The following is a 23,369-nucleotide window of genomic DNA, read 5'->3' as shown; positions in this document are numbered from 1 at the left end:
TATTGCGGCAAATAGATGAAGAAAGAAGCATTTGGGAAAATATAGTTAAAAGAAGAGACAGACTTATAGGCCACATACTAAGGCATCCTGGAATAGTCGCTTTAATATTGGAAGGACAGGTAGAAGGAAACAATTGTGTAGGCAGGGCACGTTTGGAATATGTAAAACAAATTGTTAGGGATGTTGGATGTAGAGGGTATACTGAAATGAAACAACCAGCACTAGATAGGGAATCTCGGAGAGCTGCATCAGAAAAAATATACTCATAATTTAATCAAAAGGGAAATAAAGTCTACCTTACTGTAGTATCTTGTCAATTTTTAAAGCATGATGCACACTTAAAGAAAATGAAGCCAACTTAACCAGACGAAAAAACTATTGTCTCTTAAAATATTTTGTGAATAGAATTTGCCTTTCGCTTTCACTGCAGTTCCTCACTTGTTGATGTCATAATCAACAGAAATATAATATGTGATGAATAAAATGTGCAAACATTTTGATTAAATATCTTTTACAGGTTTATTTATAAATGTTCACTACATATCTTAATATTTATATAAAAATCTTGTGATTGATATAAATATGTCTATTGTAATAAATACTTTTTTTATTAAAAAGAAAAAAAATGCTATCACGTGGAGAGACTAGAATGTTTGTAGTTTCAAGGTGTTATTAAGTCCTATGGAGATTTTCACCCTAAGCATGTCTAAATTCAGTTTATAGGGAACAAATAGAACTGTTTTTCAGTTAACTGATTTGATTTACTTAAATTGCTCCTCTAAAAAAAAATTAAAAGATAATTAATAATATATTTACCATTATAAATAATTTATTCTGTCCTTAGGTTTTCTTAATTATTTAACATAAATATCTTTTTATTTTCATTTTTATGTTCTGAATATAAAAATAAAATTCTTTGAATTTTTTTATAAAGTTACATTTACTGCTTGTTTTTTAAGAGATTAAATAAAATATAAATGAGACTTTTCAGTCTGAGCACTAAGTTAGAAGGGAGTGAACAGTCGCTTCTAGAGTGCATTGGTGGGGATATAGGAGGTAAGAGCCGGCGGTGTCCAGTTCAGACCAGTTTGGCAGTAGCACTTGCAATGTCAGAGCAACAAGTGCATCCTTCCACTGCACAATGCATTATCATTAAATTTCTTGCTCATGAATGCCTAAAACCAGTGGAAATTCTGACAAGATTGACTGTACAGTTCGAGGATCAAACAATGTCAAGGGTTCACATGTTTCCTGGCATAAGGAGTTCAAGGAAGGATGTCAATGGGTTGAAAATGAGGATTCCAACCAGCAATATGGAGGAAAACATTTGCATCGTTCGTGATCTTATTGAAGGCGATCGATGTCTGAGTTTCCAAAATTGCATCACAGGTTGGAATAAACTATGGGAGCTGTCAAAAAATCCTAACAAAAGATCTAAGACTCCGTAAAGTGTGTGTCAGGTGGGTCCCTAACCTTTTGAGAGCAGAACACAAGTTGAGACATTTGCAGGTCTGTCAGGAGCTTTCAGTTTGGTTTGTAGAAGAGAATGTATTTTTGAATCAAATTGTCAACTGCAACGAAACTTGGGTCTATCATTACACGCCTGAATCCAAACAAGCTAGCATGGAGTGACAGAAGAAGGGAGAGACAGCCCCTGTGAAAACCAAGACTCAGTTCTCAGCTGGCACGGTGCTTGCAACTATTTTTTTCGACTGGCAAGGTGTTTTGCACATTCATTTCTTGCATGAGTGTCACACAATAAATACTGCTTATTATTGTGAGCTTTTGAATGAAGTACAGGTTGCTTATCGTTCCAAAGACATGTCCAACCGATTCGAGACATTATTCTCCTCCATGACAATGCTCAGCCCCATGCTGCAACTCTTAACTTGTAGAAGATTAGAGGAAATAAGATGGGCTCCACTTGACCATCTTCCCTACAGCCCTGAGCTACGGCCCTGTGATTTTCAGTTCTTTGGGTTGCTTAAAGAAGCACCAGGAGGACAACAATTCCAAGACAATGCAGAAGTGAAAGCCTTTGTGTACAACTGGCTCCTGACACAACTATCTTCATTTTATGACGCCGAGATCAAAAATTTACCAATCCACTAGGCAAAATACATTTCCAAAGCAGGAGATTACATTGAAAAATGTGTGCATAGCTATTTGATTATACCAAATAAAACTTACAAAAATAAATTCTTGTTTATATTTGATACGCCCTATTAAAACACTCATTGATATAGTTCTGTAAGTAGATATCATTCAATGTCTTCAAGTATTTACATAATATTTAATTTATCAGCAATTCATACTTACACAAAGATTTAGACTAGGTAGGTACATAAATCAATCATAACAAAACATAAGGGAATATGTTTAAAAAATCACACACACGCGCGTGCATGTGCATATGCACACACACACACACACACACACACACACACACACACACACAATAATTAAATCAATAATTAGAGACAAATTGATGTAGAAAAAAAACTGAATTTTTACAAAATGAGACTTTTACTACTTCTCAACATAATCTCCACCAATATCAATACACTTGCACCAACGATGAACTACTTTTTTTGTATTTTGATGCAAAGAAGTCTTTGTCTTGTTTGAGCCACTTCCCACAAATTCTTTGACCTCCTTGTTGTTGCTGAACATTTTTCCACTGTAGGGAGGATGTGGTAGTATCTCCCAACCCATTTTTCCGATGGTTTCTTGGGGGTCAGCTGGGTAGTGTGAGGGAGAGCATTGTCATGTAGCAATACCACGCCTTTTCTTTCAGATCCATGATGTTTTTCTCTCATTGTTGGCTTTACTTTTTTTATCAGCATGTCTGATTAGTAGACACTGTTTACTGAACACGCTGATTTTCCAAATAATCACAAAAGACGACACCTTGGGCATCCCAAAAGACGGTCAACATGACTTTTCCTGCTGATGCTTACGTTCTGAATTTCTTTCGGACAAGTGAGTTGGTGTGTTTCCATTCCATGCTTTGTCTTTTAGACTTTGTTTCAAAATGGTGAACCCAACTTTCATCACATGTTAAAATCTTGTTTAAAAAAGGATCACCTTCCCTTTCATAGTGTTCTTTCAAGTCTGTACACACTTTGAGTCTTGTTTCCTTGTATTGTTGCGTTAACTCCCTCGGGACACACCTTGTACTTGTTTTGTTGTACTTTAGCTTGTTACTGATAACATTACGAACTGTGCCAACACTTACTGCAACTGTTTCTGGTATATGTTCAACTGTAATACGTCCCTCTTCACGAATAATGTCGTCAATATGGGTTTCAAGCAAAGGAGTTAAAACCTCAACTAGCTGGCCAAAACACTGATCATCAGTCACTGAGGTTCGACCATTTTTCAACTGTTCTACCCACTTATAAAAACTTTCATGGTTCATACAACTTTCACCACACTGTACAATCATTTGAGAAAAGATTTTAACAGGTTTTTCAACTTAAGAAAGCAAAAAAATAGATCACTGAACATTGTTCAACTAATGTGAAAACTTCAAGCGGACATGGCATCGTTAAATGCAATATTGAGGTTATAAACAAAACAATTTTTATCAGTCAGCTGTTCTCAGCTCATCCCAGTGATGCCAACCTAGTCACGAAAGTACAGAACTATTTCTACAAACTATTTCATTTCTACATCAATTTCAATTTGTCTCTTTAATTACTAAATGTCCCCCATATAAAACTACATTCCAGTTGTGCGTAAAAAAAAAAACTAATCAGTATTTCCACCTACATTTTGCTCTGGATCTTCTAAAATACTGCTTGATAGAAGACCAATTTTAAATCTACATTTTGCGAGTGCTTTTTCTCTCCAAGCTAATAATTCTGCGGTTGAAACAGGTTCGGAAAGATCACGTTCTCTCTCATTCTCATTAATTTCATCTTCAACATCTTCATCATTTTTCTCTTCGTCAGCATCATTCTTTTCATTAATCACTGGTGCTTTTGGATCATACACTGAAAAATATCATTAGAATTCATTAAAACAAAGATTTATTACATGACAAAAATTAACAAAAGTAACAAAAAAAATTGTAAATCATAAAATGTTTTTAATATGACTTTTGAAAGAACCATAGAGGCTTGAATAATAGCAATTTCATACAGTAAAGTTATTCATGCCACAAAACTGAGTTCAAAACAACATAATTTTGTTAACTGAAACCAAATATTATCAATAGTATCAGATAGATTATATCATGGTTAACCAAAGATTTAGATATCAACTCGTTGACTGCAAAACTTACCCTGGAGCAGACATTGATAGCGACCATAATTTGGTGATAATGAAATGTAGATTGGGGTTTAAAAACCTGAAGAAAAGGTGTCAGATGAATCGGTGGAATTTAGAGAAGCTTGAGGAAGAAAAGGTAAAGAAGATTTTTGAGGAGGACATCACAAGAGGTCTGAGTAAAAAAGATAAGGTAGAGAATGTAGGAGAAGAATGGCAGAATATTAAAAAGGAGATTCTTAAATCAGCAGAAGTGAACTTAGGCGGAACAAAGAGAACTGGTAAAAAACCTTGGATTTCAGAGGATATATTGCAGCTGATGGATGAATGAAGAAAATATAAGAATGCTAGTGATGAATAAAGTAAAAGGAACTATTGACAATTAAGAAATACTAAAAACAGAAAGTGCAAACTAGCGAAAGAAAAGTGTTCAGAAGTGGAAAGGTAAATGAACATAGGTAAAATAGACGGAGCATACAAGAAAGTTAAGGAAAATTTTGGAGTACATAAATTTAGAAACTGGTATTATAGAGCTAGAAGTTGAAGAGGATGAAAGGGAAGAAACAATACCGAGATCTGTATTTAAGAGAGCATTAAAAGATGTGAATGGCAGAAAGGCTCCTGGAATAAACGGAATACTTAACAGAATTAATGCACAACGTAGGCGAGGATAGATTGATAGATTATACAAACTGGTGTGTAATATTTACGAAAAAGGGGAAGTTCTGTCAGATTTTAAAAAGAATGTTATAGTCATCATACCAAAGAAAGCAGGAGCAGATAAATGTGAAGAATGCAGAATAATTAGCTTAACTACTCATGCATCAAAAATCTTAACTAGAATTTTTTACAGAGGAATTGCGAGGATACTGAAAGAAGTGTTAGCTGAAGACCAATTTGGTTTCAAGAAAAGTATAGGGTACAAGGGAAGCAATGTTAGCACTCGGATTAATAACAGAAGGAAAATTAAAGAAAAACAAACCAGCATACTGGCATTTATAGGCTTAGAAAAGTCATTTGATATCATAGATTGGAATAAATTATTCAGCATTTTGAAAAATTTAGCCTTAAAGTATGGAGATAAATTGCTAACATTTACAGGAACCAAACAGCAAAAGTAATAATCAAAGAACATAAGAAAGAAGCCGTAATAAAAAAAGGAGTCTGACAAGGAGGTTCCCTATCCCTGTTACTTTTTAAGCTTTACATAGAACTAGCAGTTAATGATGTTAAAGAACAATTTAGATCCGAAGTAACAGTACAAGGTGAAAAGATAAAGATGCTATGATTTGCTGATGATATAGTAATTCTAGCCGAGAGTAAAAAAGTTTAGAAGTAAAAATAAATAACATGGATGAAGTCCTAGGCAAGAACTACCGCATGAAAATAAACAACAACAAAACAAAAGTAATGAAATGTAATAGAAATAATTTAGATGAACCACATAATATAAAAAAAAAGAGGAGAAAAGATTATGGAGGTAGAAGAATTTTGTTATTTGGGAAGTAGAATTACTAAAGATGGACAAAGCAGGAGCGATATAAAATGCTGAATAGCACAGGTGAAACGAACCTTCATTCAGAAATATAATTTGTTTACATCAAAAATTAATTTAAACATCAGGAAAACATTATTGAAAGTATATGTTTGGAGCATAGCTTTATATGGAAGTGAAACTTGGACAATCGGAGTACCTGAAAAGAAAAGTAAAAGCTTTTGAAATGCAGCGCTGTATAAGAAGTTAAAAATCAGACGGGTGAATAAAATGACAAATGAATAGGTGTTGTAGCAAATCAATGAAGAAAGAAGCGTTTGAAAAAATATAGTTAAAAGAAGAGAAAGACTTATAGGCCACAAATTAAGGCATCCTGGAATAGTCGCTTTAATTCTGGAGGGACATGTAGATGGAGAAAATTGTGCAGGTAGGCAACATTTGGAATATGTAAAACAAATTGTTAGGGATGTAGGATGTAACGGGTATACCAAAATGAAATGACTGGTACTACATAGGGAATCTTGGACAACTGCATCAAACCAGTCAAATGACTGTAGACCAAAAAAATACATGTATAGCTTTAAATAGACAAACCAAAGAATGAGATTTTATGTTTCAATGTTGATGATGATGATGGAAAAACAATGACACTGCTTTTTCAATTACAAATTCTAATACAAAATTTCCTAATCTTCCACTTCTGATATGCTAACATCTGTATAAGCTGAACAAAAAATTTGAAGATACTAAAAGCAATGGTGATACTCCACTATCAGCTAGATCTAGAACTAGTTGCACTCTATGTAACGAACAACTTGTTACGGAGAAATTAATAAAACCCTGTAACGTCAACCAGAAAGGCTTCTATTGCATGGAAATTTCCAGAACAAAGTATTCTGAATTTAAGTGTTATCAACCAATATTATTTACTTAATGAAGATGATCTCAATAGAAGAGTAGACAAATTAAATATTCATTATGAAACAGATCCCCATTTCTCTAGCATAGTGATACGTTATGATGTAGCACACTTCAAATTGAATGGCCTAATAAAACCTCTTATAACTGCATTCATTGGTCTGCTGAAAATTCTTGTGTAATCATGAAGAAGGAATTTAATTTACTTGGAATTCATGTTTGGTATAGAATTTCAAGTAAAGGATTGCTGCAACCTTATTTTTTCAACAGAAGTCTTACAGCAATTCATATCTTGAGTTCTAAGACATTATTTTCAAGCAATCAAACAAGCCTATGTTCACAAAGGTTGCCCCTATGTTTGGTACCAAGATGGAATGGCAACTCTTCCTACGCTCTTCTTGTTAGAAAATATCTTGATCAAACTTTTCCTGAATATACAGAAAAAACTGTATGACCATCATTGTTACGTGATTTGATACCCTACAAATTTTCATCCTGGGAAATTGTGAACGATCTTGCATTTTCTTCAAATATGATCGAACTGCCTTAATCTGTATATTCAAACATGTAATAAAAACATTTTTTTTTTTAATTACTTTCTCATCTATATAGCTATATAGAAGGTAAAGTATAGCGATTGGTCAAAATTGAGTTTATCTGGTTTTCACCAAATCTTGACAAATTGTGACCCTAAGAACCCCAGAAAACCGAAAAATTGCATCGGTCAATACAGTGGATATCCAGTTTTCACCGAATCTTGATGAATTGACCCCTAAGGACCCCAGAAAACTGAAAAATTATATCAAAATTTCTGCAACAAAATGTACAAACATACATGTATGTATGTATGCTGGCGTGTAATTCACCTTATATCTCCAGAACTACTTGACCAATTTTCACCAGACTTGGCTATATTTCTATAGTAGGGGTATTGATAGTATTAAATTTTCAATTCAATAGATCAGGAGGTAGGGTATACAGGAGGGGGAAACGAAATCGTCTCCAGATTTTACGTAATTAAAGTTATACATATTTTTGATAATTTTGTGAATATTAAATAAACTTTTGTAAAAAAATTTTTTTGCTAAATTTCACCCCAACCCCTAAAAATGGTTTTCAATGTTGGCCTACAAATCTTATCTCTAGAACTACTCAACTGATTTTGACCAAACTTGGCCAGATTACTTCTATATATATATGAGGCATTGATGCTATTAAATTTTCAATTCAAAAGGTCGGGAGGTGGGAAAACAAAATCGTCTCCAAATATTGCATAATTAAGGCTGTATATTTTAATATTAAATAAACAACTTTTGTAAAATAAAAAGATTTGGCTAAATTTCACCCACAATCCTAAAAATGGTTTTAATTTTTAAGAGTTATAGAAGGCAGTACAAGGGGTGATTGCATTTCTTTTTAAAATTTTTGTGAACAATTATAAAAAACCATCTTCTGTGTACAAATTTTTTTTGCTAAATTACACCCGCACTCCAAAAAATAATAATAGTTTTGAAACGTTGTATAAGGCAGTACAGTGGGTCTTTTTCATTGCAGTTTTTTCTATTAGCATCTTGTTGGATCCACAAATTTATTCCCCATCGGTGGAGTCTTAAACCAACCATCCTCCCCTTACATATACCACATCCCACTTAGCGGCCGGACTACTGCTGTAGTCGTCTGCTATGTTCTGATATCACAGGTGAGTAATAGAATTAAATAAATAATATTAAACTATGCAAAATTTATTTTTAGAGGCCACTAGTACCACCACACCCACGCGAATTAAATATGGTATTGGTATGCATGCGTGCTTTAGTTACAATCACTGATTTAAATAAACAAAAAATATTGTATTTCAATAAAATGATAAATATTTTAAGTTGTGTGTATAAGCCGTGAATCAGAAAAAGTCACGTAACAGTGAAGTCATACAACTGTGTTGTCAGCTTTTTCTAATTAGTAGTTAGAAAAACTAAATTTTTTCAGCCAATATGGCTGACTGAACTGCCATTTATTAATTTCAGTGTAATAAAAAGAGTGCCCACTTTCATAACATGATTTTGCTGTTTAAAGATTTTCATAATCTTTTAGAGTGTAATTCAGTTATAAGTGCAAACATACAAATTTTATTCCAAATAAATTAAATATTACAAATACAAATCTTATACTCACAATCCTCCTCAACAAACCCAACACGATGAATTATTTTTCCACCAGTTTTTATTGGTAATAATAGTCGTGTCTTTTTACCAGCATGTTCATTATCATCTAATTCTCTTTCATACTGATCCTCAAAATTGAAATTATTATTACTATTACCAGTAACTTCTTTCTTCCTTTTCCTTGGAATCCTGAAATTAAGTAATATGACATGCAAAAAAGATAATAAAATAAATAAAAAAAATACTTCTATTGAATGATTATGACTATGCTTTGGTAAACCTACTGTAACATCAGAAGAAAAACTATAAACAGATAATTTAGTTGACTACTATTACAAACAGAAAAAATTGTTGAGTGTTAAATATCTCAACATGTATGTATCTTACTTGTAATGATATTTTTGGCGACTAAAAAGTGCAGATCCAAAACTGAAGATATATTCCGATATTATGTTAATTATTTATAGCAATCGCCTGTATCAGAAAAGGCTGGTTAAAAAGTGCGGATACTGAGATCCAAATTGGACACTAGAAAGAGAATCTCAAAAAAATAAATTCCCTTTTATTAAAAAACAGCTGCTTTCAGATTCTATTATAATCAGTTTTTGCAGTCATACAAGAGTAGCTTGTGAGTATTAGCTTATGGTTAAATTTATCAAAATAATTTTGTTTTATTATTAGAAAAATTATCAATAATACAAACTATTTAGTTTTTATAGATTGTTAATGCATAACAGAAAAACAAACAGTATTAGATTGTAACACACAATACAAAGCATGTCATCAAAACACAAATTTTTCATTATGCACTTAAAAATGTTAAAAAGACAGAAAAATGATACAACATTACCTATTATTAATAAAATTATCTTCTGCATTATTAGATTCACTCGATTCACTGACATTTTCTTCTTCATCTAAAGATGAGTTTTTTATAGGTGATGAGAATAACTTATTATCACTTATTCTCTTCAAATCTTTCTTTTTTTTCAAAGAGATTGTTTTTGGTTTCTTCATATTATATCCTGAAAGACAAAAATAAATATGATTTTAATTTAATGGAATCATAATAGAAGAGGTACAACTGAGGAAATTTACAGATAGTTTTAGTTACTATCAGAACTGCTGCACTTTCTATACTTCAAGTAAATACATACCGAACTTCATAACAAACAATAAGAGATCAATTCTAATTCTGTTAATTCTCAAGGAAATTAATCAAGACAAATAGAAAAAAATATGGAATTTTACTTTCTTTCATTATCGACATCAACTCAAGAATAACTACTAATACAATAAGTAGTAAATAAACAGATTCGTGGTTCAAACAGTTGTAGGTGAAAAGATAAAACGGCATCTTCATCATCAGATAAAGTGGAAACTAATGCCATACTTAAAAAAAATTAAATCCATAGGTTAAAGTGGGGATATTCGTACAAGTGATTAAAAATATGCATAAGATGAGCCTTTTTCTCATTTGAAGAATTATTCCTTTACCGATGATAAACTTCTTAGTAAACTAAAAGTTAAAAAATTAAACCACTATATAAAAAGATGTAAAAAATTAAGAAGATAGTAATTACAGACAAGTCAGTAATCTATCATCACTATCAAAATTTTTTTTTAAAGACTACACCAGATGGATTATTGTATTAAATTTTTCAAAAAGAAAAATCCCAAGATTTTCTTTTTTTTATATAAAACATAGTTAAAGGTAATAGAGAAAGAATAGTTTGGTATTTTTGAACTTCACTAAACAGTTTGAAACTTATAAAAATTTGAAACTATAAGAGAGAGGAAAATATGAAAGGTTTTTTGCCCTGATAAGATCAGATAATATCTTAATTAAATAAGGAACATTAAATTATGAAAAAAAACATGTATCTACTTTAAGTAAAATTTTGGGATATCGGTCCCATGTCTGTATTTTGTTGCTCTCTTGACAGATTTCTGACAAAAATTAAATACTCTCTTTTTTCTGTTAAGCTTTCGGAACCACTGTAAGGTATTACTTCAGAGGATGATATGTATGAATGTAAATGAAGTGTAGTCTTGTACAGTCTCAGGTCGACCATTCCTGAGATGTGTGGCTAATTGAAACTAATCATCAAAGAACACCGGTATCAATGATCTAGTATTCAAATCCATATAAAAGTAGCTGCCTTTACTATGATGTGTACTTTGAAATCAACTGATTTGAGGAGTTAATCACTAGACCAGCCAAATAACCAAAATAAAATGTCATCGGTGCCCTATATAAGAAAACATTGTGTTGAATTTCATCAAAATCAGTCCTCCCATTCTGGAGATATCAAGGAAAACCAGGCCAATAAATACATCCTTCTGGAATTTTTCAGTCCTAAAATTATGTTTTTTGGTTAGAGGGAGCAATGAAATGTAAAAATCATGACATGCAAAATTTGGTCTGATTATTATTACTTTTTCCCTTATGTATTGTACAACTGCTTATAATATCAAGTATTAATATTAGTATATTACAATACAATATAACTATATAACTTGGAATGTAAAAGAGGAGATTTAAAAACCATTATTTTAATTTGCACTTACATAAATGAAATATGCATATTTTTAAACATAATCCCTTATCATTTCTAAGCATTTGGTCCATTTCAGAGTTTTGAATTCTTTCAATTATCAGATAACTTAAAATTTTCAATTACTTTTCAGTTATTTCCTTCAGTGAATGCCAGAATATATTATGTACAAAAATACAATATGTTTGATATGGATTTTGACATCTTTTAATATAAATTTTATATGAATTTGACATTTTTTAAAATAATGAACTTACTAAAGTTTCTGCTACTCTCAAAAAATGGAAACATGAAACATCCTAAAAAGAAAATAATCACCATTTCAACTTTCAGATATGGTTAAGATTCTCTAATAAAAAATAAATAAAATTTGTCAACAATCACTTCTGTTATCGTGAAACATATTGACTCTTTTGAGAAGTTGAAAGTATAAAGAGTTATGAACAATTGAAAATGCTGAGCCATAGCTTACGAATATATTTAAATTACTTACAACTCCATCAACTTTAATTCACTGATTATTGTGAATTATTGTTTAATTACTTTAATATTGTCATTATTATTTGGAGTGGAAGGCCTATCTTTCCATTTTCCATCAAAGAAGGAAATCCTACCACTTTTAAAGTAACCAATACATTTGTAGATTTTGCTTCAACTCAAACAACTTTCTTTGTATTACTGCTGCATTTTACAAATAATCTCTACTGGTTACACCTCTTCTGAACTGAGAAAATGTAAAACTGCTTGTATTTATTTTTTGGTGCAACTGGACAAAGGAACATTCATTTTAAATTGACTTTTCAACACAATCACAAAACCTAACAATATTTCCAATGAACACATGATATAAAGTTATGATTTATAGCAGAATAGTCAGTTTTGTGAGACATATGATTGACAGAGAAATAAAAATTTTTCCACTCATAATCCTGATCTATCAAATACAAAAATGTACTACTTAGATTTAAAAAAAAAACAAAAAAAAAACATTAAAAACAAATTATTCAACTAAATTTGGATACAAATGTAATCAATAACTTTCAGATGTCTACTGCCTGGATATGATGTACTCCTTAAAAGACTCCCCATTCCGTACTGGTTATGTTCTATAGATTTTGGCTATATGCCCACTGGATCCATTTTAAAGTTGGGGAGAGCTGTCTGAGATACAACATGGACAGCAATTGTGTGGTTTGCTGCATTCAAATCTTTACTAAAGTTTTTATTTGCCACAAAGAACAAAATATGTGATCCTAATATAAATTTTTACACTGAATTCAAGTATTAAATAAATTTTCTCCATCACCCATTATATTTTATAACTTTAAAAGAAATATAAGAATTATCATGAATGCAGGACATTATTCAACTTACTAAAATGAGGTAGTAATTGTTTTCCTTTTGTGTTTGAGATCTGGAACAACCCTTTTTAGTGTCCAACAACAATTTTAAGTATTCTTACACTACAGTTTTGCTGGTAGCTATTTTCCAAGACAGAGATTTGATGGTGGAAGTGTTCTCCATGCTCATCATTGACGATGCCAGAAAGAAATCCAGGTGTAAATCCAAGAAAAAAATTGTTGTGGGCATATTACACATATATGTTTAAATGATTGTAATAAATCACCTACAATGTCTCGGTAATTGAGGAGGGATTTATGAATTCTTAAAACGTTTTGTAAAACGCTTTTAAATGATCTTTACACTGATTTTTCAACCTGGCTTAAAGGTTCTTTGAATAAGAAATCTCTAATCAAAGTTCTTGTTTGGGGATCAACATAAATTCCTTTCTTGATTTTAGCATCAGAAAGAAATTTCTCTTTGAAATAATAAAATTGAGAACATTTTTAAGCATTGACTTAACAAAGTTTTTGAAACGCCCTAATTTTATATGGAGTGAAGGTAAATGAATCATTTCAGAGCTGAATAATGGGGATCTTCAACATTTTTCTGCCAAAGCTTAAGTCCCTTCATGCTTTGGCCATTATTTCCTTATATAATGATTTGTATTGGCTGAGGTGCACACCCAGTAAAAAAAAAGGCCATATTCTACATGATATTTGTTAAACTGAATTTTTCCTAACAGGATTTTCATACTGTAATATAAGTTTCTTTCATGTTAGTTGCATAAGTTAATGGCACAAAAGGAATTTTTTTTGCCATTGAGCAAAATGATAAGCCTTTAAACTAGCTTTTGAAGAATTAATGAACAGTCTCCATTTCTGGAGAGCTATATTCATGATGAAGTGCATCCATGGCAGCATACACAAGTATTTTTAAAGCACCCTAAAGTATTCTCTTTATATATAAATCCTAAAATTCATCTTGACAATTACAAAATAAACACACTCAAGTGTACTATGAAAAAGATTCCAACCTTTCAGAAGCTCAAGTTGTTTCTTTAAGAGTTCAAATCCAGAACAAGATCGTTAAATTTATCTTGAGTTATCAGATGAAGTTCACGAGAAGAAAATTCAGTTTCAAAAGTAGGACCATTTTGTTCCTCATGTCAAACTTCAGTGGTACTTCATATTGTGATTCATCTTTGAAAGTTAATATGTTGGAGTATGGGATACAGGTCCTTCCCAAATTTGAGTACTGCACTGTGTATTTTGGTTTAATATTTACTCCTTTTATATTTGTAATTACAAAATAACAATCATTACAAAATGGTCTTGTGGTTTACACCACATCACTGGTATGACAAAACTCATGTTCCAATAATAGCACAGTCTGTCAGACATTTAACACAGGTTGAACAGCAGATCACAGTTATCCATTTCTACCTTGATCCCAACTTCAGAGCCAAAATACAATTCATAACATTTTTTAATTTTTCTTCTTTCATTTTCCTGTTTAGCCTCCAGTAATTACCTTTTAGATAATACTTCATAGGATGAATGAGAATATGTATGAATGTAGATGTGTGGTTAATTGAAACCCAACTACCAAAGATTGGTATCCACGATCTAGTATTCAAATCAGTGTAAAAATAATTGACTTTACTAGGACTTGAATGCTGGAACTCTTGACTTCCAAATCGGCTGATTTGGGAAGACATGTTCACCACTAGATCAACCCAGTGGGTTAACATTTTTTAAATGAGTTGAGTCAAACTTCACAGTAGTTTAAACACAAATCCCCAAACATGCAACAGAAATTATGCAGATAATTTATGAACTTCCTTAGAGTAATTACTCACTAAAACCACACTTGACACAATAAATGTAAATCACAAAACAGAATGTAAACACAGTAATCACACAGCTAATGTTTAAACCAGTGTTTTTCAACCTGGAGATCTTGGTGATATGAAGGGGGGTTGCGAAGTTAGCCTATAACTTTACCCATAAACAGTAATGAAATCATTTTATGAGAAAAAATGTTCATTTATTATAAACATTTTATTTAGCTCTGTGGCGCGAGCAGTAGCACCTTGGCCTTTCATCTGGAGTCCTGAATTTGAATCCCTGTCAGGCATGGCATTTTTCATACGCTAGAAAGATTACATTTCATATTCCTACACATAAGCTTTGAGTTTCTGTAGTAAATTTCACTGAACAAAAAAAAAAAAAAAATTAATAAGACAGCTGCATTTTTTTTCATTTTAGTTTCTCCAAACTTGAATTTATGTCAGAAACAAAAAAACAAATTTTTTCAAGTGATAAAGGACATTCCTAAATTTAGTTTTTAGCATAACCATAGATGAAAAACACTTTTCACAGAGGTAAGATGTGGCAAAATGGATTAATATTTTCAATGCTTCTGTGACTAAATTTACATATTCACTTTATTGAGCAGGCCAAAATGTATATAAATCTTCAGATGTGAATTGTAGTTGTAATGCTTTATCAGCAGACAAAACACTGTGAAAAAATCATGAATTTCAACCAGTAACTTAGCAGCTGCAATGTTTTCATTAAATGGATTCAGTACCCATCTCTTCAAGCGATCATTTTTATCTTCCAGAAAGCACTCCACCAACTGAATTTTTATTAGCTTATACAAATGCATCTTCATGCTAACCTGGTGAATAATAGTATCTTCTTCATCCAAATTTTTCTCAATATAATCGGAAGTAAGTGAAAATATATCAAAATTCTTGCTCTGAAGATGAATAATCCAGATATCAAGCTTCTTAATGAAAGCATGAATTTTGCCTATCATTAATAGAATGTTTTTATCACGTCCTTGTAAATTTACATTCAAGATATTTAAATGCAAAAATATATCAGCTAATAAGCCAATAGTAACATATACTCATTATTCGGTAAAAAAATTGAGAATGGCATTTGTTTATCCTGCAAAAATATTATTAATTCATCTTGCATTCCAATAACCGGATTAACACTTTTTCCGTAATAACTATCTGGCTTTTTGTATGGAAAAGAAGAGAATTTTTCTTTTCCCATTTCTTCGCATAGTTCAGCAAACAGCCTTATCTGTAATGGTTGACTTTTAGTAAGTTTAACCATTTTTACAGTTTTACAAAGAATTTGTTTGAGATTTTCCGGCATACTTTTTGTGGCAAAAGCATGTCTATGAAGGAAGCAGTGCGTCGAATCCTCCCTTGATAAAAGACAATCTTATTTTATCAGAAGTCCACTGATTTTTCCTGTTAGTGCCTTTATACCATTACTACATACTCCAATACATTCTGTCCAATCTAAGTTATAGTATTCAGTAGCTACATAAAAAACATCAAAAAGGCATTATCCTGTTGTATGACCAGGAATTGATTTGCAAAACAAAAAATTTTCTTTGATTAATTTGTCCTTAGTGCATTCATATCTCACAAAACATAAGAACTGAGAAATGTTTGCCACATCTGCTGATTTTTTCAAAGTGAATACTAAAAATTCACTAAATACTAAAAATCAGTATGGCTTGATTTACAAATAGAAGCTGTTGATTTCTCATTCATTTGAAAATTTCCAAGAGTTTGATTTTATGATCCGAATGTTTAGTTTCAAAATGTTGAATTAATTCTCATGGCTTCATGCTTTCATCAGAGAGGACTTGAAGCAAACAATGCACTATGGCTTTCCATTCAATGAGGTAAAACCATAATTTAAATAACTATCATTGTACAATCTTATATTTTTACCAATCGATTTACTGGATGAAGATGGCTCTCTTTGTTTTTCCACAAATTTATCCATTTTGCATAAGAAATATCAGGAAAAAGTTAGATCATTCAACCGCATATTACAAAAATTAAAACCTCAATTATTATTTTCAGTGAAATTACACTTTTAGAAACAAGGTACCAGATGCATGCTTCGCATTCAAAACAAAAACTGACGTTCTGCAATTACTTATGCCTTTTTTATACTGATGAGAGCACGACATATATCATATTTATATAACATGATATGCATATCATATGCATATTTGAATATGATGCCCTCACAACAAATATTATGCAAGCACATCAAGTTATAAGGAGCACAAACACATCAAGTTGGAACCTGTAAATTGCTCATGTTTGTACACTTCATACGTGCATTTTCAAACCCGTCACTATCAATGTAGCTAAATAGTTTTAACCAGGTTTTATTGGGTTGTGGACCTAAAAACATTGAGAAAAACTGGTTTAAACAACACTGGTGTGTTAATTATATGACTCAGATGATTGCTCTGTAACCCACCGGGTTCGTCTAGTAGTGAACACATCTTCCCAAATCAGCTATTTGGTAGTTGAGAGTTCCAGCGTTCTAGTAAAGGCAATTACTTTTATATGGATCTGAATACTAGATCATGGATACCAGTGTTCTTTGGTGGTTGGGTTTCAATTAACCACACATCTCAGGAATGGTCGAACTGAGACTGTACAAAACTACACTTCATTTCATCCTCATACATTTCATCCTCATTCATCCTCTTAAGTAATACCTGAACAGTAATTCCCGGAGGCTAAACAGGGAAAAGAAAGAAAAGGTGATTGCTCTGTGCTGATATGTCAGTGTCTATATATACAGTCATGCTTATACAGCTATTCACTTAATAATATTACGTTTGTACTCCACCCTCTATTAAAAATCATTTAAAATGTACAAAAAAAATTTAAGTAAGTACAATTTTGCAAAAGCAATACTTGATAAGTGTGACCACATTAAATCTGTGGGTGATGGAAAAGCTCTGACTCCATTTTTGAATTCAGTATTGTAACTGACAATCGGAACACAATAAAACTTTCATGAGCCAAAACTCTGTTTATTGGCGTTATTCTGAACTTACTCTTTATAGTGAACTTCACATGCATTAGAGCCATAACTGAAATTGAGAGCAGCACATGGTAATCTACCATTTTCTTTGATATGCCTTATATACACATCATAACTCAGCTGGGGATCCTGTTGTAGGAATCATAATTTACACAACTTGATTACTAAAAGTAATATAGTACTAAAGAGTAATACAGCTTAATGGAAATAGCATACCATAATTAGAAATGTTTTGCACAACAGGCATGCCTCAATTTAATAAATATTTAAAGTGAATATGCAAATACATGACCAAAAAAAAAAAAAACAGTCAAATTAAACACAATTTATTTTTATAATAAATCTATTTGCTATGTAAACAATGAACAGACCTTGTTAGGTGCATACTGAACACTTATAATGTTCTGCAATAAATTCTTAATATTGACGCAAAAGTTCATTTGTAGTTAAAATATTTATATATTCACACTGTGTAATTAAGAAATATTTCTCACCTAAATTGCGGAATCATTTACTATGTATTATTAGATTGCCACTTACGTAAAACTGACTTATTGTCTGAAATAAAGAAAAACGAGTTGTGGGACTGCATAACATTTATTCCTCACAAACAGAAATAACTGCTATTAAGACTGTAAAATTACTATAACTAACAATAAGAACAAAATACAATTAACAAAACTAAAGAATACCTTAAATCTACCGAATATATAATAAAATCTTCAAAAACACGTGCAACAAGACATAACCTATAACACAGTTATACAATGTAAACTTTCATACGATCCATGGCCAATTATGACAACTTCAAAATTCAAATTGTATGACAAATATAAGAGAATAGCAGCAAAGGTTTTATTATACGTGTAAAATAATTTTTTTAACCTTTTTAATAATATAAGCTATTTAATTTTTTTTTAATTTCTTTTAATATCATACTTTTATAGAAATCCAAAAGGGAGATTTTTTTATTAATCAAAACATGGCACACTGTTGATCTCTCACCAATCATGAAAAAGATTCACAAGTATTCATTTTAAACGTGCTAAACATTAAAGTTACAAAGAATGCCAGTTATTTAGAACTTCATTCATATGTAAAAATTATTTCAATAAAGTTCATAATATTATAATTATAAAAATGTGATAAATTATATGATACATTTCCAAATTTTTAGTATCATTAATACTTTCCTTTCTTTTTCCTGTTTAGCCTCCAGTAACTACCGTTTAGATAATTCTTCAGAGGATGATATGTATGAGTGTAAATGAAGTGTAGTCTTGTACATTCTCAGTTCGACCATTCCTGAGATGTGTGGTTAATTGAAACCCAACCACCAAAGAACACCGGTATCCACGATCTAGTATTCAAGTCCGTGTAAAAATAACTGGCTTTACTAGGACTTGAACGCTGGAACTCTCGGCTTCCAAATCAGCTGATTTGGGAAGACGCGTTCACCACTAGACCAACCCGGTGGGTTAGTATCATTAATATTAACTTTTTCTTATGTCACTACTACATATTATTTTTAAATTTTGTAACAATTTGCTTTAAATTTTGGTCTAGTACAATATTTTTTTTATTGAGCAACTTTGTACATGTGAAAATAATAAAGAAAACACCTATGGAATACGTTTAAGTAATCGAAACCTGAAATAGTGTTTAAACAAAACTGGTGTATTTTTACCACATGTGGTAGTAATGCCCACGACTATTATTGCTGAAAGAATAAATACACTTATGTTATCTAAAGAGGCAATATAGGTATATGTACCAAAAAATAGTTATTACTAGATTTTAATAATTTTAAAAGAGTTGCTTAGCTTAAATGGAAGCTCAGCCACAAATTTTGTTTTTTATTTAGTCATTCAGGGAAAGAAAGAATTGCCATCCCATCAAAGCTCAATAAAAATCAGGTTCTACTTTTACTGCCAAAGTAAAATCCAATATAATTCCCCTAGTACTTATCTAATAAAAAGGAGATGAAAGAGATGTGTGAAGGAGAGGGTAGAGAAAGCTATAAAACATTATTATTATTTATCTTTTGGAAAAACAATAGTAACGTTTTCTTGGTTCATAAATTGTTTAACAACACTATGTATTTAATTAATGATTAAAATAAGAAACTGTAAAAGAGATCATTTTTATATACAAAAATAAAACCAAAATTTATTCAGCTTACTATTGCAATATACATATTTATGAACAAGGCTTTTTTTTTAAATAAGAAAATTTTTTATCAACAGTTACCATGTGCTCATAATTAACAAGAATTATATTTTGATACAGTGGACGCTCGTAGCTAAAATTAGTAGGAGTGCTGTTACACAAAATTTTTTTCTGGGCTTTTTCAAGGCCATGGTTAAAGTTTTCTGTAAAATAAAAAACTGAAAAAAAATAATCAAATAGAATAGCTGGAAGCAGGATAATAATCTAATTTTACACTTTCACATTCAAGAACATGGTACACGGTTTTTAAGCACAATGTGCTTAAAACCCTTATTTTGTTTGACCGAATAAATAATAAAATGTCAGTATAGATAATATTTTTTGGCATTATTAGATAATATAAATATCCGCTTAAAAACTTTACAGTCCAATGGTGCTTAATTTAAATTTCTAAAAAATAAGGGTAAGAATGACAGCTGTACTTAAAATATCAATTTTTCTTTTAATTTTAATATTCAAGATTGAAAATCCAACTGAATCAAGTATTAATGTAGATGACAGGGAATTTTTTTATAAAATGGGGTTCCATAAGATTCAACTTAATAATTTTAAAAAATATTTTAATATTTTGTAATTTCTGATACTCTGTTTTTCAAGATATGGCTGTCATTAAAAAATGGTTATGTAACCCATTAAGCAAGGAGTTAAATGTACCCCAATTTTGTTACTTAAAATTCTGATTTTTTTTTTTAGATCAAGGGGATGAATCAGGAACCAATATTTTTAATGAGAATTTTGATTTTTTTCTGTAATATGTTTAATACTGAAATTTTTAAAGTAAAATGTCATTTGATCAAGTCAGACTCAAATTATTTTATTGAACCTTTTGATTTTTTTTGCAATCAAAATCTAAATGTTGCATAATTAAGTCAATAATATTTAAAATTTCATGGCATATTTGAAATAAAATTCTGTGTAAGACAAAGGCAGGAAAATTATGCAGTCTGTCAGGTTTTTATTTCCTTGTAAGAAGTAAAGGAAGTATTGTGATAAAAAAAATATGTTGGTTTTCAGATGTCAACGGAAATATCCATTTTGATCATCCCTGAATCTATTTTGACTAGTTTTGGCGTGATGTCTGCACATCATGTATCTTGTATAACTCATAAATGATTAGCCATAGGATGTTGAGATTTTGGATTTAAGACTGTTGTAACATCTAGTTGTGCACCTCCCCTTTTAATTGTAATTGACTGAACCAAAAGTGTCCAAAAAAGCACAAAAATTTAAAAAGATTGGATTTTGGACTTTTTCTTAACTGCAGTAATAAGCCTTCATTGAGAGCTTTTCAATGAAATATAAGTGGTACTTATTTTCATTGTTTCCAGAGTTATAGCCAAATAAAATTTTAATTAATGAAATATTTGTATCTTTCAAGGAGAATTGGTTCGAATCAGACTTCATCTCCTTTTTTTAACTTTTTTTTTTTTTTAATCTAAATATATTGATTTACTGAAGTTAATAAGCTTACTATCAGAAGTTAATATATTAACTTCTGATTGTAAAAACAATTTAACAATAAATAATAACAATAAAAAAAAAAAAATGTGAAGTTTTTAATTGAATAAAATTTTATTTACTTCTAATTTTTTTTAAAATGTGTATATGTAATTTAATAGGTGTACAAGGAGCCATGTGGTGTCAATATCAGATTTTTTATTTACCATTTTTATGCCCTTGTTTACAGATGACCAGTGCATCAACCCAACAGGAAACATTAAAAACAATTACATTAATTTTCTGAGGTAACAGTAACAATAGATCAGCCAATTGTTTAATCATTGAGCCAACCTAATTACACAAAATGTCAGTGGAACCTAAATTTATAAAAATGGTATCTTGAAGGCTAAACTTTGAAAATTCATTTTTTAATTTACTAACAATAATATACTAAAAATATAGGACTGAATTTAATTTACTCTGTAATTATATTACATCAGGCTCCAAAAATTCAGTGTCAGCCCTCTGCATAAATAAATATTTTACTACTGACAATCAAAATCCACAACTAAATGTTTTTTCAATTTTCTTTTTATTTACTTTTGGAGAACAAAGTTATTTATTTTTTTATGGTATTACTCCAGTTGTTTTAATTATATATATATCATCAACAATAATTTCTAACATTTTTGCAATACCTACTTTCCTTAACAGAGTTTGATACAATACTTCAGATCTGCTTTGCATTACATATTTTGGAATACTTAACCTCTTTTCCTACCTAGTGATTTATTCATATTGCTAAAAAATAACAATATCTAACTGGAGAACCACTGTACTCACATGCATTACAGAATGTAATGTCTTTTTGATAATCCCAGGTATGTATTAGAAACAAATTTTCTCTAGGTTTTATTTTTATGAATATCTCAAGGAAATGAGTTGAAGAATTATAAAAATGACAAATGGAGGAAGATTTTGAGATAAGGGAAACAAAAAATAAGGCAAGAATTCATATTGGACACATATGCCTAGAAGAGAAACAATAGTAGTGAAAATCAGAACCTTCAAATGTGATGTAATTGATTGACCTCCAAATTCCTTTTTATTAAAACTGTCGATCTAGCAAAATTTATATCATTGAACAAAATGTTGTCTTTATATTCTTTGTTTAGATTTGGGATAAAAGAATTTCACACAAATGAATGATAAAAATATAAAAAAAAACATTTTAATAATACCTCAAAAATCTTGTATACCTTTAAAACAGTATATAAACTTAACATTACAATTCTACAGAAGGAAATTATTAATTAGAATATCCATTAAGGGGAATTTAAAATAAAAATACAATAGGTATAATAATATTTAATTGAATATAATATGGTAGGAGTTTTGAGAGGGAAGCAATATTTGCCCGTATATCTTAATTAGAAATTTCTCAGCAGTACATTGTAAAAAAAATATTTTTATGAAAGTTAGAACAAGAGAAAAATTTGAGATGTTTCTAACAGAAAACTATTATTTCATATATGATAGTCTGATTAACTCAATTTCCTTTCTGTTCTTTTTGTGTCAAATTAACAACACCCTTTTGAAAACTGTCATTTTGTGCTTAAATTTATAAAGCGCAAATGATCTTATCAAATTTTTTATCTTAAGATTGGAAAAATGTATTTACTTATTTTTTCAGTTCAGAAGAATAAAAAATATAAATGTTTGTGAAAATAGATGAAACTCACACAAGATTTGTGAAAAAACTTTTTGTCATAAAACAATTTCTGAAAAATCAAACTTTTTGGACCTAGATATATTTCCTCCAATACATACACCATGTAGCCTGAGTTTGAGCGCAATAGAACGTTTTTTACATGTAGGCCACAAAATTCAGTTTGATATTCTTGGCTCTTGGTAGCTTCTCCCTCTATTGAATCATATCTTATGATGTTCTTTGGTAATTACTAACTCCCGTTTAACTGCAATGAGTTATTGTACTTGACCATAGACTGACACTGGCATGTGTGCATTTATTACATTCATTGTTGGGACTGTGGTCCCGTGAACTACA

At 30.6% G+C, this 23,369-nt stretch overlaps 1 protein-coding gene across 3 annotated transcripts in view; it reads right to left on the bottom strand.

Annotated features, from left to right (window-relative positions):
- Window positions 1-18,413, bottom strand: part of Noc3 (Nucleolar complex protein 3) — a 64,010-nt gene extending 45,597 nt beyond the window's left edge. For 2 of the 3 annotated variants that reach the window (XM_075365961.1, XM_075365963.1), the window contains exons 1-4: window positions 18,325-18,413; window positions 9,698-9,872; window positions 8,858-9,036; window positions 3,775-3,998 (exon numbers count right to left, since the gene is read on the bottom strand). In XM_075365961.1, coding sequence (XP_075222076.1) covers window positions 3,775-3,998; window positions 8,858-9,036; window positions 9,698-9,864 — 570 coding nt within the window. In that variant the 5' untranslated portion in view covers window positions 9,865-9,872; window positions 18,325-18,413. The other variant, XM_075365962.1, reaches the window with a different exon arrangement.
- Window positions 18,414-23,369: the final 4,956 nt, after the last annotated feature.

This window comes from Lycorma delicatula, chromosome 5, assembly GCF_047948215.1.
Source record: "Lycorma delicatula isolate Av1 chromosome 5, ASM4794821v1, whole genome shotgun sequence".
Classification (NCBI taxonomy): Eukaryota; Metazoa; Arthropoda; class Insecta; order Hemiptera; family Fulgoridae; genus Lycorma; species Lycorma delicatula.
Note: the sequence above shows the minus strand (reverse complement) of the source record. Positions and strands in the feature narration are given on the sequence as shown.